This window comes from Neoarius graeffei, chromosome 2 (genome assembly GCF_027579695.1).
Source record: "Neoarius graeffei isolate fNeoGra1 chromosome 2, fNeoGra1.pri, whole genome shotgun sequence".
Taxonomy (NCBI): domain Eukaryota; kingdom Metazoa; phylum Chordata; class Actinopteri; order Siluriformes; family Ariidae; genus Neoarius; species Neoarius graeffei.
This window is the reverse complement of record NC_083570.1, coordinates 67248726-67269182: the sequence shown is the minus strand read 5'-3', so window position 1 is coordinate 67269182 and position 20457 is coordinate 67248726. Positions and strand designations below refer to the sequence as shown.

Genomic DNA, 20457 nt, shown 5'->3' with positions numbered 1-20457 from the left:
ACCAATAATCTTGGCACAACTTCAGGACAAAGGAACAGCAAACGCAAAATGTCATATAGAAGTCTTAGGACAAATTCTGTGACTACAATGCAAATTCAAAACTATAAAGGATTACATTCGAATAATACAGATCTTAGACAGACATGAGAATGTCTAACCAAACTGCTCTTGTGGAGTTTTACCAAACATTCAACACAGAAGCAATGCAGTAAAGAGTAGATCTGGTTACTTATGTTATTCCTTTGGTTTTGTGCTTTCCATGTGCTGTGCATGAATAACCACAAATTTATCTCTCTGAAAAAGTTACATTCATGAAGCATTTATGAAAACACCATACAAAAATGTGCTTTCCATAAATGTTTAATATCTGCCCCAACAACTGTCCTTGGGCTTTCAAGTGCATTTTTGTTGCGACAACTTGAACTAACAGTTGTGTCTGATAAAAGTTAAAATAATATTGTTGAGAACGTTTTCATCTCTTATTATTGCCCAGTGAACAACAGTGTTTTGTTTACGGATGGAAACTTGCATTTGATTTGATTGTGTGTTGCGTGTGAACATGCATGAGTGCTCCTGTGTGAATGTGTCTTTATTTCCATTGAAAAAAATTGTTTTGTGCTTGAATAAATGTTATTTGAAAGCTGTCTACAAATTTATTGGAAAATTTAGGGACCTTTTTCCTCAAAAAACGAAGTTTGATGACAGTCATCATTAAATGCAAACTGGGCAAAATCTCATCTATTGTAGTCCAGAAAGTTGAGACTTCTTTTTCTTTTGCTCCGATTCTCTGCATGTTGTATTGAATATACATCAAGTATAAGAGTACTACACTTAGAAGCAACAGAATCGTTGCTTTGCATTTTTAGATTTTTTTAAAGCCCTAGCAAGTGGTTGTGTGAAAAGATGTGACTGTAATTATTTTCAACTTTACTGAGATACTGTGATACTGATAAGATGAAATGTTAAACATTAAAATGTTTTGCAGCTGTCTCTGTTCTTTCCCGTTTTTGCATACTGAATTTAAATAGCAGCACAATATTTGGCGTAACCCACTTCATTAAGGATGAATAGGCTTCCAAGACACAGGACTTAGAAAAGGAACAGAAAATAAAAAGGACAAAGTAAACAATGCCAAGCTTTGTTCACAGTAATACCACTATACCTCTTTAAGGCATTTTGAGGGAGAAAGAACAGAACGACTGAGTCCCCACTCCAGACATGTGTCACAGAGTGGCACTTAAAAGCCCAGCCTACATTAAATGGATGCAGCAGAAGTGGCAGATGAAGAACGGACACTTTAGACAACAAAGTGGAGAAAGACCAAGGGACATCAGGTGACCTGTAAGGGTTCCAATTGTTAAAGTACTCCTTTTAAAACCAAAATGAGGACACTTGGCCAGAGGACTAGAAAATAATTTGATGAAATAACTCTATAGAGATAAAATTTATTTTATAGTATATTGTTCAAATTCTCCAAAATGAACTTCACTTCAATAAATTTGATCATTGCTAATGTCAATGCTTGCAGATAGCAATGGATTTTTCATGCTGTATATAGAACTGATATTTTTAGTGTATTCTTGTGGAAGTATGAACAGATAAGCAAGACCTGCAAGCTGTCAATAGACACGTTAAAAGCTGCCAAAGCACCATGTATGCCATAAGGCCTAGGCAATGAAATGCAATTTAGGTGTGTGTTGTGTGCTATCACAACCAAAATGTCCTGAACATGTAGGAAAGCCAGAAAACAAAGTAAAATGCTCTTTATAAAAGCTATGAGTTACTTTTCAAAGGATTCAAAGGGATTCACTTTGTTATTATGGGTTAAGATTAAAAAGGCAATTTCATCAACCAACCAATCATTTAAATTAAATCTAAAACATAATAAAATGTGCAAAAATTGAAGGGGCCCAAGTTACTATATATAGCTTAGTCCATAGTGTGTGTATTAGCTAAGTTTATATTTCACTCTAATCACGGTCCATATATTGTGATATCATAATAAAACTGCAGGTGTGTGTTTGTACTAGGGGTGTAGGATTTGAGTCTAGTCTTGAGACTTTTTCTGTATTGACTTGGACATGTCTTGGATTTATTGCCAACTGTAGTTGGACCACGCTTGGTCTCAGGCACTGGATTCGCAAAACATGGTATTGGTCACATCTGGGAATTTGTAAAAAGAATGTTTGTGTTATCTTTTCTTTAAAAAAAAAAAATCTTTCTTCTATAAAACATCACCGAATCATTGTCACGATGCACAAATGAAGCCAAACAGTTGAAGTAAAGGCTTCGCTTCGAAAAGGATTTAATGTTTTTGGTCTCAATCTTAACTTTCATTTGGACTTGGCATTGACTCCCTGAAAACTCAATCTCAGCTAGTCCAAGTCTTGGATTGACAATAGTAGTCTTGATTACAGCCCTCGTTTGTACAGTTACAGGTATGCGTTTTATAATTGCTATATACAGTTATACTGAATAATATACTTTAATATGAGTGACTTATTAAAGGGGAACATAGGGCAATATATAGAGTAAATATAACAATAAAACACACATTGATGAACCTTATTCAAGACTTACAAAAGTTTTTTGTTCTAAGGTTGGAAAGTTATAGTGTTTTGAAAGTAGCTCGAGCAAACTATTTCCGCAGTTTGAACAGCCCGCCATGATATTAATTTTATCCAATCAGAATGCACGTTCATTTTCTCTGCGTAACACTCATGACGTATGTATGTGCCCAGTTGTGTTGGCTCATTGAGGTTGGGAATAGCACGTGTGAATCGGAAAGTAGGATGAATTGTAAGTGATCGGCTACACAATGCCACGGTGTGTTGCTTTCGGGTGTAATAACGGGACCGATGGAAAGCATAACGATCCTCCAGACGTGTCTTTTCACTCGTTTCCGCTGAAAAACACCAAGCGAGTTCGAGCATGGCTACGTATGATCGGTGTTCTGTAAAGTTATCCTACCTCTTGGATTTGTCCTACCAAGCCTACCGTGCTTGCGCGAAATCCAGGAGGGTAGGAAAATTCAACAGTAGTTTTGTCCTACCGATCAGCTGGGCTGATAGAAAATCGGTGAGTATTTCACGCATTTGCCGATTTTTATGTTTTGTGCGTACTGGTCGAGTCTTTGGCCGAGTCAAATAATTTGTAATTGCTTGTTTTGAATAATAAAACGGTCTGTATGAGAACTTGCTAATTGTAATGACGTCATGTGCTCTGCGCATGCGCAGTAGGCTTCGCGCATGCGCAGTAGGCGTGGTAGGACAAATCCAAGAGGTAGGATAACTTTACAGAACACCCCTCGTACCAACGGAATTTTGTCATAGGCCAAGTGCAAGTGAGACAGCTGCAAGCGAGTTCTCTGCACGTTCTGTGAGGTTGAAAAAGTGTCGAAAGGAAGCGAAAATGAAAGAGGTAGGACTCATCTCGCATTGAAAAGTTGTAATATGCAAGAATAGGAATAGTATTGTAAGTGTTGATGCGCCCGACGCCATAATTACACGCTTCTCTCCTAGTGCAGTGGGTAGGGCTGACGTCATGGTCTTTTAAAAATGGCGACTCTTGTGCGGTTTAGCGTACCGACTATTATATTTACAATTACCAAGATATTTCGTTGTTTTCTAGTACATAAATTTGATAGAATACTTAAGAATACATTACTTTGTCACATCAGCAACCGTATATATTGCCCTTTCTTCCCCTTTAATAAGCAGAGTGGTAATATATTTATATGACTAATATACAGTAAACCACTTTAGTTAAATATAGAACTCCTTAAAGTCTCAGTCTATTATTCAGTCATTCAACTTAAAATATATAGTATTATTCAACAGCATTTATAAATGATTAGTATCAACTGTAAAACTAATAGGAAAGATTATGTAGTTATGAGAGGGAGGAATGTAAGTCTGAATCACCAATGGGAGTTTAAAGCATTAAGAAAATATCTAAGGTTTATAATCTTTTTTCTTCTTTCCATTTGTAGCTCAACAAGAAAGGCACACAGTACAGCAAGCCATTTTTATCTCCTATCACTAACAGCCCAGGTTGCCAATCAGCATGCGAGCAGTGTAGCTACATTCATCCTGGAAACAAGCGGATCTCTACATGCCCTCTGGCCATTGCAACTTCCCTCCATCCCTCACTCATTGTCATGGACACAGCACCAGTCCAGCTCTATTCAGACAGATTCCCTGCAAGTTTATATCACTTTACCCAGTTTCCTTTCTCTTCACTAAGCCGCACATCTCTTACCAGTCACCCTTGAATGCTGTCTTTTCATGTCTACACAATTCTTGTTGTTCTCAGCTATTAGGTAAACTTTAAAACTTCCTGAAGGAAAAGCTCCCTGTTGTTCAACCTTTATAGCATTTATAGCAAGTATTTATTGCAATACATTACCATTTTACCTGTTTACTTATTATATTTTGCCTGCAATATGCTTATAAAAAAATCTACCTAGTCTGTAAAATATCTATAAACATTTACAATGGGCCAGGGAGTGTTTTAAACACAAAGCCCATGTGAACACTTTGTTTATAGAGGAACAGAGCTTTAAAGTGATTCATGAGACAGTTTCACTGAACAGGTTTATTTTGTTAATACTCCTCTCAGTCACACATGCCCACTGTACTGTCCCTGTAAGAGGGCCTCTAGTGCCAAATGCAGGGAATCATGAAGACTGAGGCTGGAACAAAAACAAATAGACACTGTTCCTTCTAATCCACTGTAACTCTAGCACTAGAAGAGAAGTCCAGCTCCTTACTCAGTGCCTTCATGCATTTACAGTGCCCTGTTTCTACTCAGGGTGGAAAAGAGTAACCTGAGTGCAGGGCCACATTCCTGTCCACTGTTCGCATTCAGTTATGGCTGAAAAGGCTTTTAAAAATATAAAACCCAGCTCAGATATACAGCACACAGGACAATGTATTAGTGTATACTTACACTAATTATTAGGTTCACATTGCATTACTATGATCAGCTGCTCTTGGTAGCACAACTAGAGGATATCCATTTCTCAAAGTACTTTTCCATCAGACTATGCAATACAGTAATAAATTAGTGATTTCCTTTGCCAAGTAACTGGGAAATAAAGACCTGTCTGAATTTGGTTGACGATGCACACCAAACAGGGTCATACCCACTGACCGGTCAAACAGCATTCATAATGGAATCATCACTCGGACCAGCACCAATTTGAAAAAGCACTAGGTAGCTAGAATTGCTTTTCTGTTGGACAGTATGGATATTCACTAGTAATGAGTATAGTCATGGGTATTATTAATAAGCACTTTTTTATATACAAATATATATTTTATACAAACACATGCCACTTTGCACGCGTTGTCCTTGGAAAAAAGGACAAAATTATTAGGAAAAAAGATTTCAAATTGTTAGTGAAGAAACATCTCTTAAATGGATACATATAAAACTATTTGAATTATTAATTGAATTATTAAATAAATATAGAATGCTAAAAATATAGAATAAAAATCATACAGCAAGGAATAGTAACTAGTAAGTAATAAATAGAGAATAGTTTGATGCTAGTTGTAGAATGTTTGGATATGCATTGTATTGAATGTATTATCAGTAAAAGTATATTTTGTGGTATAATTTTGTTAGTGTCATTTCTTTTTATTTTTCTATTATGGTACCTTTATTGGTCTGTTTTTAATTTTCTGTTGTAATGTCTGTTGTAATGTATTGTATACTATGTGTCGGACCCCAGGAAGAATAGCTTCAGTTTTGCTGCAGCTAATGGGGATCCTAATAAAACAAACAAACAAACAAACAAACTTTGTACAAAATACTACTGTACTTTAAAACTCCTACTCATCTTTCTGTGGATTACATTACATATCTTTTATTACTCTTTGCATTATATTTATGATTACAGTTTTTGTTTTTGTTATTTGTCCACGTCTTGTTACTCTCCCTCCCCAAACCGCAGCCAACCCATCCCAAACTTAACTTATAGATATTTAATTCTTCCATAGTAGCTTTTTCTTTTACACATCTGTTGTTGTTGTTTTGTTTTAGTACTTGTACATGTATACATGCCGGGGTCAGAGAGAAACTACATCTATCCTCTATATGTCCTGTACATATGGTAGAATTGACAATAAAGTTGATTTTGACTTTTGACAATGAGTTCAATTGAGAAAATCCATAGTTTGTTTGGCCATGTCCACTTCAGCCATTCCTGCTGGACCAGGGAATCGAACTGACAACCTTTTGGTCCCAAAGCTGCTTCTCTATTTGATTATTTGATTTGATATCTGTTCAATGTCTTGATGCCTGTCGCTTGTTTTTGTCTGAATGTCTTCTGTCTGTGTGTACACATTTTATACCTGTTTAATGTTGGTTATGTCTTTATTGTACTTATATGTTGTAGCTGCTCCAAGTCTGACAGTTGGTGAAGACAAATTTCCCTTGAGGGGACAATAAAGATCGATCGATTGATTGATAGATCAATCAATCAATCTATCTATCTATCTATCTATCTATCTATCTATCTATCTATCTATCTATCTATCTATCTATCTATCTATCTAACCATTACATTTAATAAAAACATTAAAAGATAAATCAGATCTTAAAACTTAATCTTGTTACTACTGTTACTGTTTATAGTTAACACTGTTGTTAACAGTTAACAGTAACACAAGGAAAATACTGTCACCACCCCATAACTCTTCCTACTTCTCCATGTTTATGCAATGGGATGCCTATACCTATACCTTTACGGATAGTTTGGGATTCAGATTCATTACCTCCGTTGGCTGGGAAAAGGACAAAAAGAAGTAAACAATATAATAGAGCAAAACAATAAAAGAAGACCTTTAAGCTGTCAGTATGAACAAAGATAGTTAGAGATCTTGCTATGACAAATTCTGATCTTGCCATCCAACTTACCAGTTAGATTAAAAGCCAGTGCTTCCTATTGGCTTTAACACAATAAGTCTAGGATCGTGTATACTACAGAATAATAGAGAACAATAACTTTTGATATTTTAATGCTTCCAAAAACTTTAAGATAGAAATGAAAGAAACATAAATTAAGAAACACAATAAATCATGTCAAGAACAGCTAAAAAAAAATATTTCCTAACTATGATTCACTTCCAGACCTGAAGCCCACATACTAGAATCAACATATGTGTAAACTCTTACACATATGTTTTGAGTAAACAGCTATCCAGAATTAATCTTTGCATAGCTGAGCCACCTTCTTCTAAACTATGTACAGCGTAGGGGGGAAAAACAACAACAACAACAGCTTAGCTCTATGAATCCCATGAATTTAAGTTGGTTAGTGCTGGTATAGTCTGGATATGCTGGTGGACTTGCAAAAACCTGTTGGCAAAGCTGGCATAGATGGCGCACCATGTTTCCACTTAGTTTCTTAGTTGCCAGTGGTATACATTTTGCCAGTCATGCAGGTGATGAACTGTGCTGCTCTAAACTGATTCCTGCCATTACACTAAAAGCAGTGGTGAGCTACACAGAGCTGAAATTTCAAGGCTCAATTGTTCCTAATTGGTGTAAGTCCTTATGCACATCACATCACATCTGTATTCCCTCTGGCAGAAATGGCAGGGTCTTCACTGTTACACTACCTTATGCTACATTATATTGTGAGTTAAGTATGAAATGTAAGCAAAATTACATCCAAAGAAACAAAACAAATTACATGCTTAACATGAATTCAGCATGTTATTAAAAGAATGTGGCACTTTCTGGTTATATTTTCAAATATAACCAGCAGGACATACTGTAAGGTTATCTTATCTACTATATCTGTGCGAGATAACACAAATGTTCTACATCTGTGACATTAATTTTGGGGTTTGTGCCCACACGCACTGAGCTTAGGCCTTGAGAGTAGTGCTGTGTGTGCTCAGCCTAACCTTTTGCCTTTATTGGCTGCATTTCTTCCCAATGATTTGATATAAAGTCAGAAAATAGAAGGTCACCTGTCTCTCTTTGGGTTTTGTGATTAATATCTTGTACTGGCCAATGAATGTTGTTAAATGCTCTCTACAACAATCTAATCAGATTATTTAATCACATCACCACCCACCACCACCACCACAGAACAGTTCAGTCCAATTAATTAGGAATGGCAGCAATTACATATTGGGATTTAAACCCATTTAACTTGTCTGGTAACAGCTAGGTTAAAATGTAAAACTGTTAGAGCAATTTCTGCTTATTTATGCTGTATATTAGACATGAAATTGGATTAGTGCTTGTGTATCTAAAAAAATAAGGATATCCAAAGCCAAATTTGGCCAGAACATTTTTAAGACTCTTCTACAACTAACAGCATTGATAATCATCTCTAATTAGTCTCAAATAGCCTGACACAACATGTTTTGAATGTGTGATCAAGCAATTACTCATCATCTGCTAAATCGCAACAAACTGGCTGCCAAAAAGGAAGTGTAGAATGTGAGAAATGCTTTGGGGTTCTCAGCGAAACAGTCCAACTCTCCACAATTTTTCAACTCATGTCATTCATTCAACATTTTAGGCTCATCTGTAAAATATTTAGAACCCTAAAAGGGGAAAAGAGAGAAACATCAGTGAGAGGTCTGAGATGAGAGCTTGCTTGCTAATTGCTTTTCACCTGTTTTAAGCCACAGTAGTTTTCCCTGGACTATACAGTGCAGACAGATTGAACTGAGAAACAGGCTCATTAAAAGACTTTGAAAATATCCCATTATTTCTTTGATGGCCTTGAGTACCCAGGCGAGCAGCTATTTGGAGTGGTATCCTAATTTAAAAGGGCACACATTCTCACATGAAGAAAGAGATGCTAACTCGAGGAGTGCTATGCTCTCTGAGCAGGCTTTGGCTTGACTAATCCTAAAAGGGATCAATTCAGTGATTCACATTATCACACTATTTCCAGACTGATGAAAGTTTATTGGCCCAAACTTGCGACTCATCCAAACCTGGCATTTTACTCACAATGTACTGTTGTAATATGGAATATTGAACTCTTCTTTGAGATATGGATCCTATTTTCATGACCATGGTGCAAAATTTAAGCACAATATCGCAGCACTGTATATACATTATTCTCAGCATTTTTGTGACTATGGGCACATGCGGTAATCTGGTGCAAAGCAGCACAACTGTAAAAAGAAGTGGGGTCTAAATGAATACATTATTAAGACATGTTATTTGGTGATGCACAATCAAGTCACAACTTGTCGTTCTCGATAATGTATGATATTTTCATAATGATGTGCAGCTACATCATATCTCAATAATTTATAGGTGAGAATTGACCATAGGTCTGACAAACAGTGAAGAATATACATAGAATGTAGGCACTAAATAGACAGTATCAATACCGTACAAACACTTTCAGAAGACTTTAATATCATAACATTGAAACACTGTAACTGCAATAGAAGGGCAGTATCATGACAAACCTACTGTATTTACACAAAAGACAAATAAAAATATCCTCCATACATGCTATAAGACATGGTCCAGACTTCCCAGTGACAGATTTTGAACATCACGCCCCCTGTTGCCAAACTCCACCCACGCCAGCACAGAAGCATTCATTTCTGACAGTGAAAACAGCAGCTGGATGAGAACTGGAAAATAATAGCTGATACCCAACCAAATTAGCATTACGCCAGCATCATGCCAGCAAATTACGCTTGTACACAAACAAACTCTCTCCTTTTTCAGGAGTTACCAAACCTCTAATAGTTAAGCACTCTAATCACTTCTGATCATGTACACTATAAGGCCAAAAGTATGTGGGCACCTGACCATCACACCCACATGAGAGTCTCCTCCAAACCAGTGCTACAGAGTTAGAAGCACATCATTGTCTAGAAAGTAGCATTAAGATTTCCCTTCACTGGAAACTAAGCAGCCCAAACTTGTTTCAGTAGAGCAATGCCCCTGTGTACAAACTACGGTTGATAAAGGCATTGTTTGCCAAGGTTGGAGTGGAAGGGTTCTCCTGGCCCAAGCCTTGATCTCAGCTGAATCCCACTGAACACCTCTGGGATGAATTGGAACACTGACTGTGCACCAAGCCTCTTCGCCTGACATCAGTGCCTAACCTCAGTCATGTTCTTATGGTTAAAATGAGCACAAAGCCCCATATCTACACTCCAGAATCCAGTGAGAACAGTGGAGATTGTTATAAGAGCAACAGAGTGACCAACTCACTGTTAATACCCATGGTTTTGGAATGGGCACATATGGGTATGAACTTCAGGTGCCCACTAACTTTTGGTCAGACAGTGTATATATTTTTTCAGTATAAGTATACATCTGGCATTATAAAAGTGCTCTTGCTTTCATCCACACTCCTAATATGACATGGCCAGACTAATGATGTGCATATAATGCCTTCCTACTGATCTTTTATTATATCATGGAAGCAGGAGCACTCTGGAGCTGACCATTTTCTCTATGTTCCACCAGTCAGATTCTGTCACATGGACACCACTGCAAACATGTGCATGTGTATATGGCATGATTTTCAAATTGACACAGTGCATTATTACTGTTTTGTGTCAGCTATTTTGTAAATGCATCATTGGATCACTGGCTGCCTATTACGGTACATTATGGGATTTTATGAGTCCACTATACTTTTGGATAGGACTAAAAAAATTTGTAACTGACACTATTCAGTGAATATTATATGTGACATTTACTGTTTACTGTCATCTTATGTTTGTTGTACACTCCAGCCCACAGAACAGAAAATAAAGCTTTTAATGTACAAGATGGTCAAGTTTGTCAAGCTTCCAGTCCACATATTGCATGATTACATGTCCACTGGCATGTCAAAAGCACCAAGAAGAAGAAAAACAGGATGTTCAATTGCATGAACACTAGTAGGTGTGTTGTTGTAGTAATAAATAGCCATTAGCCCAGGGATGAAAAGGAAAATTACAAATGTTTGCTCTAAAATATGCACCCAGTTGGGAGGTGTTAAGGAAAGAAGTAACAGTAGAGCAGACAAAGAAACCTGAGTTACAACATTCTACAACATTCAGCACCTGCATTCAGTAACTTAATTCTTTTAATCTGCTGGCTCTTGACTATGGAAACAGCCAACTCATGCTATAAAGAAACATGTTCTAAGGAAGAATTATTTTCTACCATACAGCTAGTGACACTAAAATGGACCATGTAATTTGATTCTTACATCTTTACAATTCACCAAAGTACTGTAGATGTTGCTGATGTATGTCCCTACAGACTGAGAACCTTCCACATGCTTGCTGTTAACGTACAGGCTTTTTGTTAACTTCCACTTCTTTCATTGGCATTCTTGTCTCGAACAGGGACCATCAATATCTGAGACACTTCCAGACCACACACCTCCAGACCTCTAAAGAGGAGAAGGAGAGCTCGACGCTTCTTTACCAGCCATTCAACAGGACTCCTGTTGTTCTCTCAAATTGCTGATGTGAGCCGGCCTTTGAGACAGCTCTGCTCTGCCGACATTAATTAAGTGGCTAGTCAGGGCCACTGACCTTCCTGGCAAAGAAGCACCAGGGCACCAGCAGATCCTGTAACACCACACACATCATGATGAAGATACGGAGTACATGAGTGAAAGAGATCGAAACAAAAACAGAACATGTGACAGTACAGAGCCTCAGGGAAGGAGAAGATAGATGAGCACTGCATGTCGTTAAATAGGGCACAGGAAATGAGAAATTAGAAAATCACATAAGGTCAAAGGACTGAAACGTGTGGTGAGACAATAAAGTGCTAAAGAAAAATGTGTTTTGGTATCAAGATAAAAATGTAAGGTAAGAGACAGTAAAATTCAAAAGAATTCAGGCTGGAAGACATGAAATAAAGAAGGAAAAGTACAAATGAGAGAGAAATAGAAAGAAAAGAGTAAAGCAGAGATGTGAAGAGAAGGTGCTGAGTGTAGAAGTATTTGAAAGCCTTTCTCTAGAAGGCCAAAAAAGAGGTGCTCCCAGTCCTGCTGGCTGAGACTGAGACAGGGCAGCCAGCAAGGTCCCAGGGCAGTTGACACTCTCATGATGGGTACAAATCATACACCCACACAGAACACAAACACAGACACACAAACAAAGGTACTTAAAGCCCCCCTCTGTCCTTCTCCATCACTACTGGGACAAACCAGGGGCCCGTCTGAGTGTCACACTCACATGCCATATACAATGAGCTCCCCCTCCCTGCCTGACTCTCTGCCCACAAGCACCGGTCGCCTCTTGCCAGCCAGGCACATAACAAATCAAGCAGCTGACAGCATAATTCACCGGGGGACCTAGGCCCAGAGCCTTGGGCTGTCCAGCATGGGGATTTGGCTCTCGCACGGAGCCTGCCTGCTCCATTCAGCTACGGCCCGCTCACTGTCCCATGGAGGAGAGACAAGGCTCACAGACCCACTGTGTTCTCCTGTGCATGCCTGAATGAATACGCTTGGGGCTAATACCAACTAATCTGGTCATCAAAATGCCCCCTTTGCCGCTGAGAGGAAATCTGCTCCCTGTTTTTCACCAGCGAAGAGATTGGGTTGGGTGGATCTGCATGCCTAACCAGCTCAAGAAAGGAAGAAAGAAAGACAGAGGCAGAGAAAGACACTTGCTGGAGGGGAAATTTTGAGAAGAGCTTTTTCACTCTTAAATTTCCATCTATAAAAGTATGCGATAGAAATTGATATAAATTTTGAACAGCATATCACCTTGACACTAATAATAAATGAGACAGCAAAATCTGGTGTCTTACTGAAACCGTGCAAAGAGTTGAGCAAGCATGCAACTCATTGGAGCATGTGGTTCCACACACTGCCACATGCATAGGTGTATAGGTGCATACACACAAGGCATGTGAGAGGGGACTCGGAGAACCTAAACGCCTTTTGACTGGCAGCTCTGCACTCTACAGTCACCATCTGCCAAAAGCTCAGCACTAAAAACATCACAGGGGTTTTTGCAGTGGAAAAAAACAGAACAGTGCCCAATAAGTACAAGGGGAAAAATGTATCTATAGTGCCACACTTGGGAAAACAGATGGTGTGAAAGTCTACATTTCATTCATAAGACCATGCAATCTCCTTCCAAGTCTTATGAGTTCCAAAAGGTTGAGCCTTTCTTTGTGCCACAGATTTTGTGAAAGCGTCATTGAGAGTACCAATTGAAAGGGGAGAGAAAGAAAGAGCTGAGGGTAGAGGGCTACGGCTGAGCTTTTTTGGAGCACAGACCATCCATACTGTCCCGGAGTAAGTTTCCAAAGAGCACGGACTGCTGAAACCTTGATTGTTATTCAATTCACAGAAAAGAACAGAAAAGTTACTCAGGTTCACAAGCTGGTGTACAAAAAGTCTTTTGCATCTCTTAAGCAAATGGGTTTTAACTGGGGTTTTAACAGTCTGTGGGTACAACTTCACAATGTCAGGGTTTTTTCTTCTTTTTTTCCCATTTTTGGTAAAACAGCTTGGATGAGGTAATAGTGGCTTATTTGTATTTTTATGCTGCTTCAACACCAAGATCAGTGCATTTTTCTCCTATTTATTTAGGACTGTGTCTTACTTTCCCTCTAAGATGCAAACATCAATCTCTACATCTAGGTATATCTTACTTTCATGCTCTAGCACATGACATAAATCATTTACAATCATATTACGAATGTCATATTTATACGATATGACCAAAGTATATAATTAAGTCTCTGTGTCAAATTCAGGAACTTGAACTTGACCATTTGGTCTGAAGGATTTTTGGGCCCTGAAGTATTTTTTTTCCTGCCACAATGCCACATTAGAGCAGTATAACTTAACAATAGATAGATAGATAGATAGATAGATAGATAGATAGATAGATAGATAAAATAAAATAGAAAACACCCAGAGGTGCTGGATAGCTCATCTAAGAAGTATTTTAGTGTTTCCAGTTCTGTCTTCAGATCATAAAATAGTAGCAAAAACACAAAGTGAAGCTCAGATGAAGCCCATCCATTTATTACATTTATATTTGAAGGGAAAATGAAAAGATGTGATCCAGGCTTCTGGTAACACAGAATAATATACTCCTGATATAGATTTTTTTTTTTTAATTGCCAAAACTACCAAACACATCACCCCATGTGTTTAAATTAGGCAGGCAGACATGAATTTCACTTTCTCTGTCAGTTGAAATCAGTTTGACTTCTATCAATAATATATAACCTGCATCAGGACGTTTACAGGATAATCATGTAGGGAAAAAACATCAGTGTTTAATTCACTCTTAACATCTTAAAGTGTTGGGTTAATTCTAATAGTCTTACAATTATCACCTACAGTATTCATTCGTGTCCAGGTGGAACATTAGGAGGTAAAAACACTTGGTGGTCATTTAACGCAGCAGGGGTTTGCGGTCTATCCATAACCAAAGTAAAAAAGAGAGAAACTTCAGATACACACCTAGTTGACAGATGACTAACAGAAGCAGCCAAAGTGCACATTTGCTCCCCGATGTTTCCATATTATTCTTCTCGCAAAGATTTGTGTTGGGAAAACCGTAGGGATTAATGAGACAGCAGGAAATCTCCACGTCGGACGAACAGAATAAAATCACATTTGTTTGATGCAGGAGTTTGATGTCTCTGTCACGCTTTCCACACAAACGCCATTCCGCGCACTCTGAGGGTCCGAGCCGATACGAGCGATTCGGTTATGAGTCGGTTCTTTCTGATCGACTCTTTCCAAATACGGTAGATGCTCGAGTTTGACTCCATTCACAAGTCAGATCTCTTTCTGTATGGTCTCTCTGTATATAGCGAGACTGTACACTGTTTTTCGAGTAGAAAACTTGTGACAGCACAGCAACCAAAAACAGGCAAAGTTATAGCTACGATACAACCTACAGTGCTGCATTGTATTTACACAGTAGGCCTGTTTTCCGGCTTTGACCTTTACGCACAGAGATTCTTCCAGATTCTCTGAATCTTTTGATGATATTATGCACTGTAGATGATGACATGTTCAAACTCTTTGCAATTTTACACTATCGAACTCCTTTCTGATATTGCTCCGCTATTTGTCGGTGCAGAATTAGGGGGATTGGTGATCCTCTTCCCATCTTTACTTCTGAGAGCCGCTGCCACTCCAAGATGCTCTTTTTATACCCAGTCATGTTAAATGACCTATTGCCAATTGACCTAATGAGTTGCAACTTGGTCCTCCAGCTGTTCCTTTTTTGTACCTTTAACTTTTCCAGCCTCTTATTGCCCCTGTCCCAACTTTTTTGAGATATGTTGCTGTCATGAAATTTCAAATGAGCCAATATTTGGCATGAAATTTCAAAATGTCTCACTTTCGACATTTGATATGTTGTCTATGTTCTATTGTGAATACAATATCAGTTTTTGAGATTTGTAAATTATTGCATTCCATTTTTATTTACAATTTGTACTTTGTCCCAACTTTTTTGGAATCGGGGTTGTAATAATAATAATAATAATAATCTCATCTCATCTCATTATCTCTAGCCGCTTTACCCTGTTCTACAGGGTCGCAGGCAAGCTGGAGCCTATCCCAGCTGACTACGGGCGAAAGGCGGGGTACACCCTGGACAAGTCGCCAGGTCATCACAGGGCTGACACATAGACACAGACAACCATTCACATTCACATTCACACCTACGGTCAATTTAGTCACCAGTTAACCTAACCTGCATTCTTTGGACTGTGAGAACCCGGAGGAAACCCACGCAGACACGGGGAGAACATGCAAACTCCACACAGAAAGGCCCTCGCTGGCCGCGGGGCTCAAACCCGGACCTTCTTGCTGTGAGGTGACAGCGCTAACCACTACACCACCGTGTCGCCCAATAATAATAATAATAATAATAAAGGTGGCACGGTGGTGTAGTGGTTAGCACTGTCGCCTCACAGCAAGAAGGCTCTGGGTTCGAGCCCAGCGGCCAACGAGGACCTTTCTGTGTGGGGTTTGCATGTTCTCCCCATGTCCGCGTGGGTTTCCTCCGGGTGCTCCGGTTTCCCTCACAGTCCAAAGACATGCAGGTTAGATTAATTGGTGGCTCTAAATTGACCGTAGGTGTGAATGTGAGTGTGAATGGTTGTTTGTCTCTGTCTCAGCCCTGCGATGACCTGGCAACTTGTCCAGGGTGTACCCCGCCTCTCACCCATAGTCAGGTGGGATAGGCTCCAGCTTGCCTGCGACCCTGTAGGACAGGATAAGTGGCTACAGATAATGGATGGATGGATGGATGGATGGATGGATGGATGGATGGGCAGCACAGTGGTGTAGTGGTTAGCACTGTCACCTCACAGCAAGAAGGTTCTGGGTTCGAGCTCAGCGGCCAACGAGGGCCTTTCTGTGTGGCGTTTGCATGTTCTCCCCATGTCTGTTTGGGTTTCCTCCAGGTGCTCCGGTTTCCCCCACAGTCCAAAGACATGCAGGTTAGGCTAATTGGTGGATCTAAATTGTGAATGTGAGTGTAAATGGTTGTTCGTCTCTATGTGTCAGCCCTGCGATGACCTGGCGACTTGTCCAGGGTGTACCCCACCTCTCGCCCATAGTCAGGTGGGATAGGCTCCAGCTTGCCTGCGACCCTGTAGAACAGGATAAAGTGGCTAGAGATAATGTATGTAATAATAATAATAATAATAATAATAATAACTGTAAGAAGCACTTTTAGTATGTCATGATGACATACTATTACCTTAACCATATGTCACATCGACATGCAGTGAAATCATGAACTTTGAGATTACCATAAGAGTAGGACATGCGCTCTGCGATCTGGGTGTTGATTCAGTTGACTCAGATCACTTATACTTCAGTTCGATTCACTTAAATGGATTTGTTCAGAAGAATCGACTCAGTTAAATGAGTCGTTACCCGGTACACGAAGTATGTGCGCGCGCCGCCCACAGACTGCAGGATTCAGACTCATTCATGAACAGGTTTTCTGAAAATATTAGGATACACAACATTTACTCCCCTAAACTGAGATCATGCAATAAAACAAATATATGATACTTTTATTTCCAAAAGACAAAAAAAAAAGAAGAAATTCAACTCTGGATCTCCCAATTGAATATTTTGAAAATGGGTTTGTCTTTAAAAATGGGGGGAAAGTATTTTTAACACTCAAACAAGATATAGCTGTTTAACTAAATGCCATTTTTGTAGTCATTCTCTCTCTCTCTCTCTCTCTCTCTCATGGCCTGTGACCTCTCATCTTGAAGAACTAGGTGAAAACCAAGTGGGCTAATGAGCTAGCAAAATGGCAACCAGTAGATCATCAGTGACCCAGAAAAAGTGAAGTCTATAACCATGAAATGTGATAACAGAGAGAGAGAGAGAGAGAGAGAGAGAGAGAGAGAGTCCCCGTCCCTAAAAAAAGACCCAACAGACAGAAGGGATTCTACGAAACTGCAAATGTGAACGATGTTAGCTTACAGATGATGCACTGGGTGTCTGTGCTATGTGTAACAGTGTTCTGTTCTACCTGTTTACTGTCTTCCATAAATTTATTCAGGATGTATCCCTTTAATCATCAGGTTTTAACGAAGATACACTATGATACAGATGATACATGTCACTATTTGAGAAACTTATGGAAAATGTTTCTGAGGTTTTTGTTTGGTTTGGTTTGGTTTTTAGCCATCACTTTATTTTGCGCCTCTCTTTTGTTGTCCCAGAGAAATTTGTACAGGATAAATTTTACTACATTACACTACATTACGTTCGTATACATAGCGAGTGATAGTGATGTGTTTTATTCAAACAACAACTAATTAAATTAACAGTAAGGACAGGCTGTCTGAGCAAATTGGTGAAACAAACAAATCAGTCCTATGCTGGACTGAAAGCTGACAGTATCTGAGCATTTTTAGAAGGCAATTTTCATTAAAGATTAAGATTAATACTTAGAAGGCAATGAAGGAATAGTAAACATTAAGCACTTTTAAGTAACAATACTTATTGCTTGGGAAAATGGTATTTGGTCTGATTGCATTCACAAAGAGGATCCTAATAGTTCAGTTATAGTCTGTTATCTGGTGTCCATGTGAATATATTTGCATAATTTACTAAGGATTATCTTTAATTTATGCAGTGTCTGCGCTTCATTTGTGAGATTTCATGTTTCCAGGGGGCCCAAAAAAAACTGCTCTTCCACCCTAGGAAGTGGCAGTGTTTTGTGTGTGCAAGAGAGTACTTCCTTTTTGAGATTTTCAAGTAGTTTTCAAGGACAGACCATTGGAGGTGTTTTTCATAAAGGGCCCAATTTTCTTTTAAAACACAGCAGTAATAGCATACAACTTATACTAGTGGCTGTTGGGCTGACAGTAATTAGCCTTCTCTTTGTGATTCTTCCAAAACAGTGATGTTTGGCTATGAGTTTAATGTCAGAAAAGTGTTTCATATTTTTGCTGCACAAAGCTGATATTCTTCACACACACACACACACACACACATATATATGTATATGTCATAGCAAACATGTACCACCACAGGGAACCCAAGTGTAAGTGCAAGGCAACGTCTCTCATAAATACTTGACCACTGGACAATGAAATTTGTATATTTATTTACATAAGATAGATGGGTTTTTATCCAGCACTTATTTTTAATTTCCTTTTTAAAAAATAATGTGGGATTATTTACTAACACAATTTACAGAAAATATTCAGGACAGTTTTATCAGTCCACTAGCTTGTTGGACAATTGACAATTTCTGTCATGTAAGGGTGGGAGACAGATGTAAGTGCACGAAGATTTTGATTGAAAACACGCTAGTAAACAGATCCAAAACATAGACAAAGGCAGAGTCAAATAACAGGCAGTTTTCAAGTGAGGCCCAGACAGGATATCAGAGGTAATACAATACTCACAGTCCAGAAACATAAACAGGGTCAAAACCAGAAAAGCGAAACAAAGGCCAAGTTTACATTAGACCGTATCTGTCTCGTTTTCTTCGCGGATGCACTGTCTGTTTACATTAAAACGCCTGGAAACGCCGGGAAACGGGAATCCGCCAGCGTCCACGTACTCAATCCAGATCGTGTCTGGTCCGGTGCTGTGTAAACATTGAGAATACGCGGATACTCTGTGCTGAGCTCTAGCTGGCGTCGTCATTGGACAACGTCACTGTGACATCCACCTTCCTGATTCGCTGGCATTGGTCATGTGACGTGACTGCTGAAAAACAGCGCGGACTTCCGCCTTGTATCACCTTTCATTAAAGAGTATAAAAGTATGAAAATACTGCAAATACTGATGCAAATACTGCCCATTGTGTAGTTATGATTGTCTTTAGGCTTGCCATCCTTCCACTTGCAAGTGGTAAGTGACGCGCATGCCCGATATGCACTGGGATCACACACACAGCGGCTCAGTCCCGAATTACTGCTCGTGCACTTCACTCGCGCGCTCTGTGAGCTGCGCAGGGCCGGAGTGCGCACCCTCCAGAGGGCACTCGCTGTTCAGGGCGGAGTGATTTGGAGCGCAGGATGCCTGCGGAGCTGAGCGTATCCGTGTATTGGCGTTGCTGTGTGCAGGCGAATCGTGTATTGGTGTTGCTGTGTGCATGTTAATCGTTTTAAAAACGTTAATCTGATGATCCGCTGATACGGTCTAATGTAAACCCCACCAAAATCCAAAGCTTTCACAAAGTCTGTGTATTACTGAGAGTCCTTATATGTATGTGCTGTGATTGCACTCTCATCAGGAACAGATGCATGGTAATTAGTCCTAATGGCATGCGCGTGCTTTACAGTCTGCGGTTGTGTGCTCTGAGCTCCAAAGCACATGGATGTGAGAGATGTAACCAGACAACTGTTTGACATATCAAGTTTGATGTTGGATCGTAACTATATAGTAATGATGTAAAGTGAAAGTGCTGGTTCACTGCTGTTCACCAGGCACCCAGCAGAGTCACACCATAATAAATGTCATGATGTTGTTTCTGGCGCATGGTATGCAGTGTCAAAGAAAGGAATAAATATGTATTCATAACTGTGATGTGTATCTCATTATTGGTATCACTGTCACAGGACAATGCAGCAATTTATTGATGTAAAATACACCATCGAACACAATTTGATGGTTCATATGCTATAATATTATTATTCTACTCAGGTTGATTTTGTGCCCTTGCAAATATTTTGCTCATACACTCATCAGGAGCCCTGCTTTTAGGCAGTACATAAATATCTATATTATGTATTTATTTACATAATATATAACCGGGCGGCATGGTGGTGTAGTGGTTAGCGCTGTCGCCTCACAGCAAGAAGGTCCGGGTTCAAGCCCTGTGGCCAGCAAGGGCCTTTCTGTGCAGAGTTTGCATGTTCTCCCCATGTCTGCGTGGGTTTCCTCCGGGTGCTCCGGTTTCCCCCACAGTCCAAAGGCATGCAGGTTAGGTTAACTGGTGACTCTAAATTGACCGTAGGTGTGAATGTGAG

At 39.3% G+C, this 20457-nt stretch overlaps 1 protein-coding gene across 6 annotated transcripts in view; it reads right to left on the bottom strand.

The window, feature by feature from the left end:
• Window positions 1-20457, bottom strand: part of ptprz1a (protein tyrosine phosphatase receptor type Z1a) — a 126151-nt gene that overhangs the window by 75878 nt on the left and 29816 nt on the right. For 5 of the 6 annotated variants that reach the window (XM_060914758.1, XM_060914759.1, XM_060914762.1 and 2 more), the window contains exon 1: window positions 14444-14669. The exons of the other annotated variant lie outside the window; for it this stretch is intronic. In XM_060914758.1, coding sequence (XP_060770741.1) covers window positions 14444-14504 — 61 coding nt within the window. In that variant the 5' untranslated portion in view covers window positions 14505-14669. Of the gene's footprint in view, window positions 1-14443; window positions 14670-20457 lie in introns of those variants that run through there. 6 annotated transcript variants of the gene reach the window in all.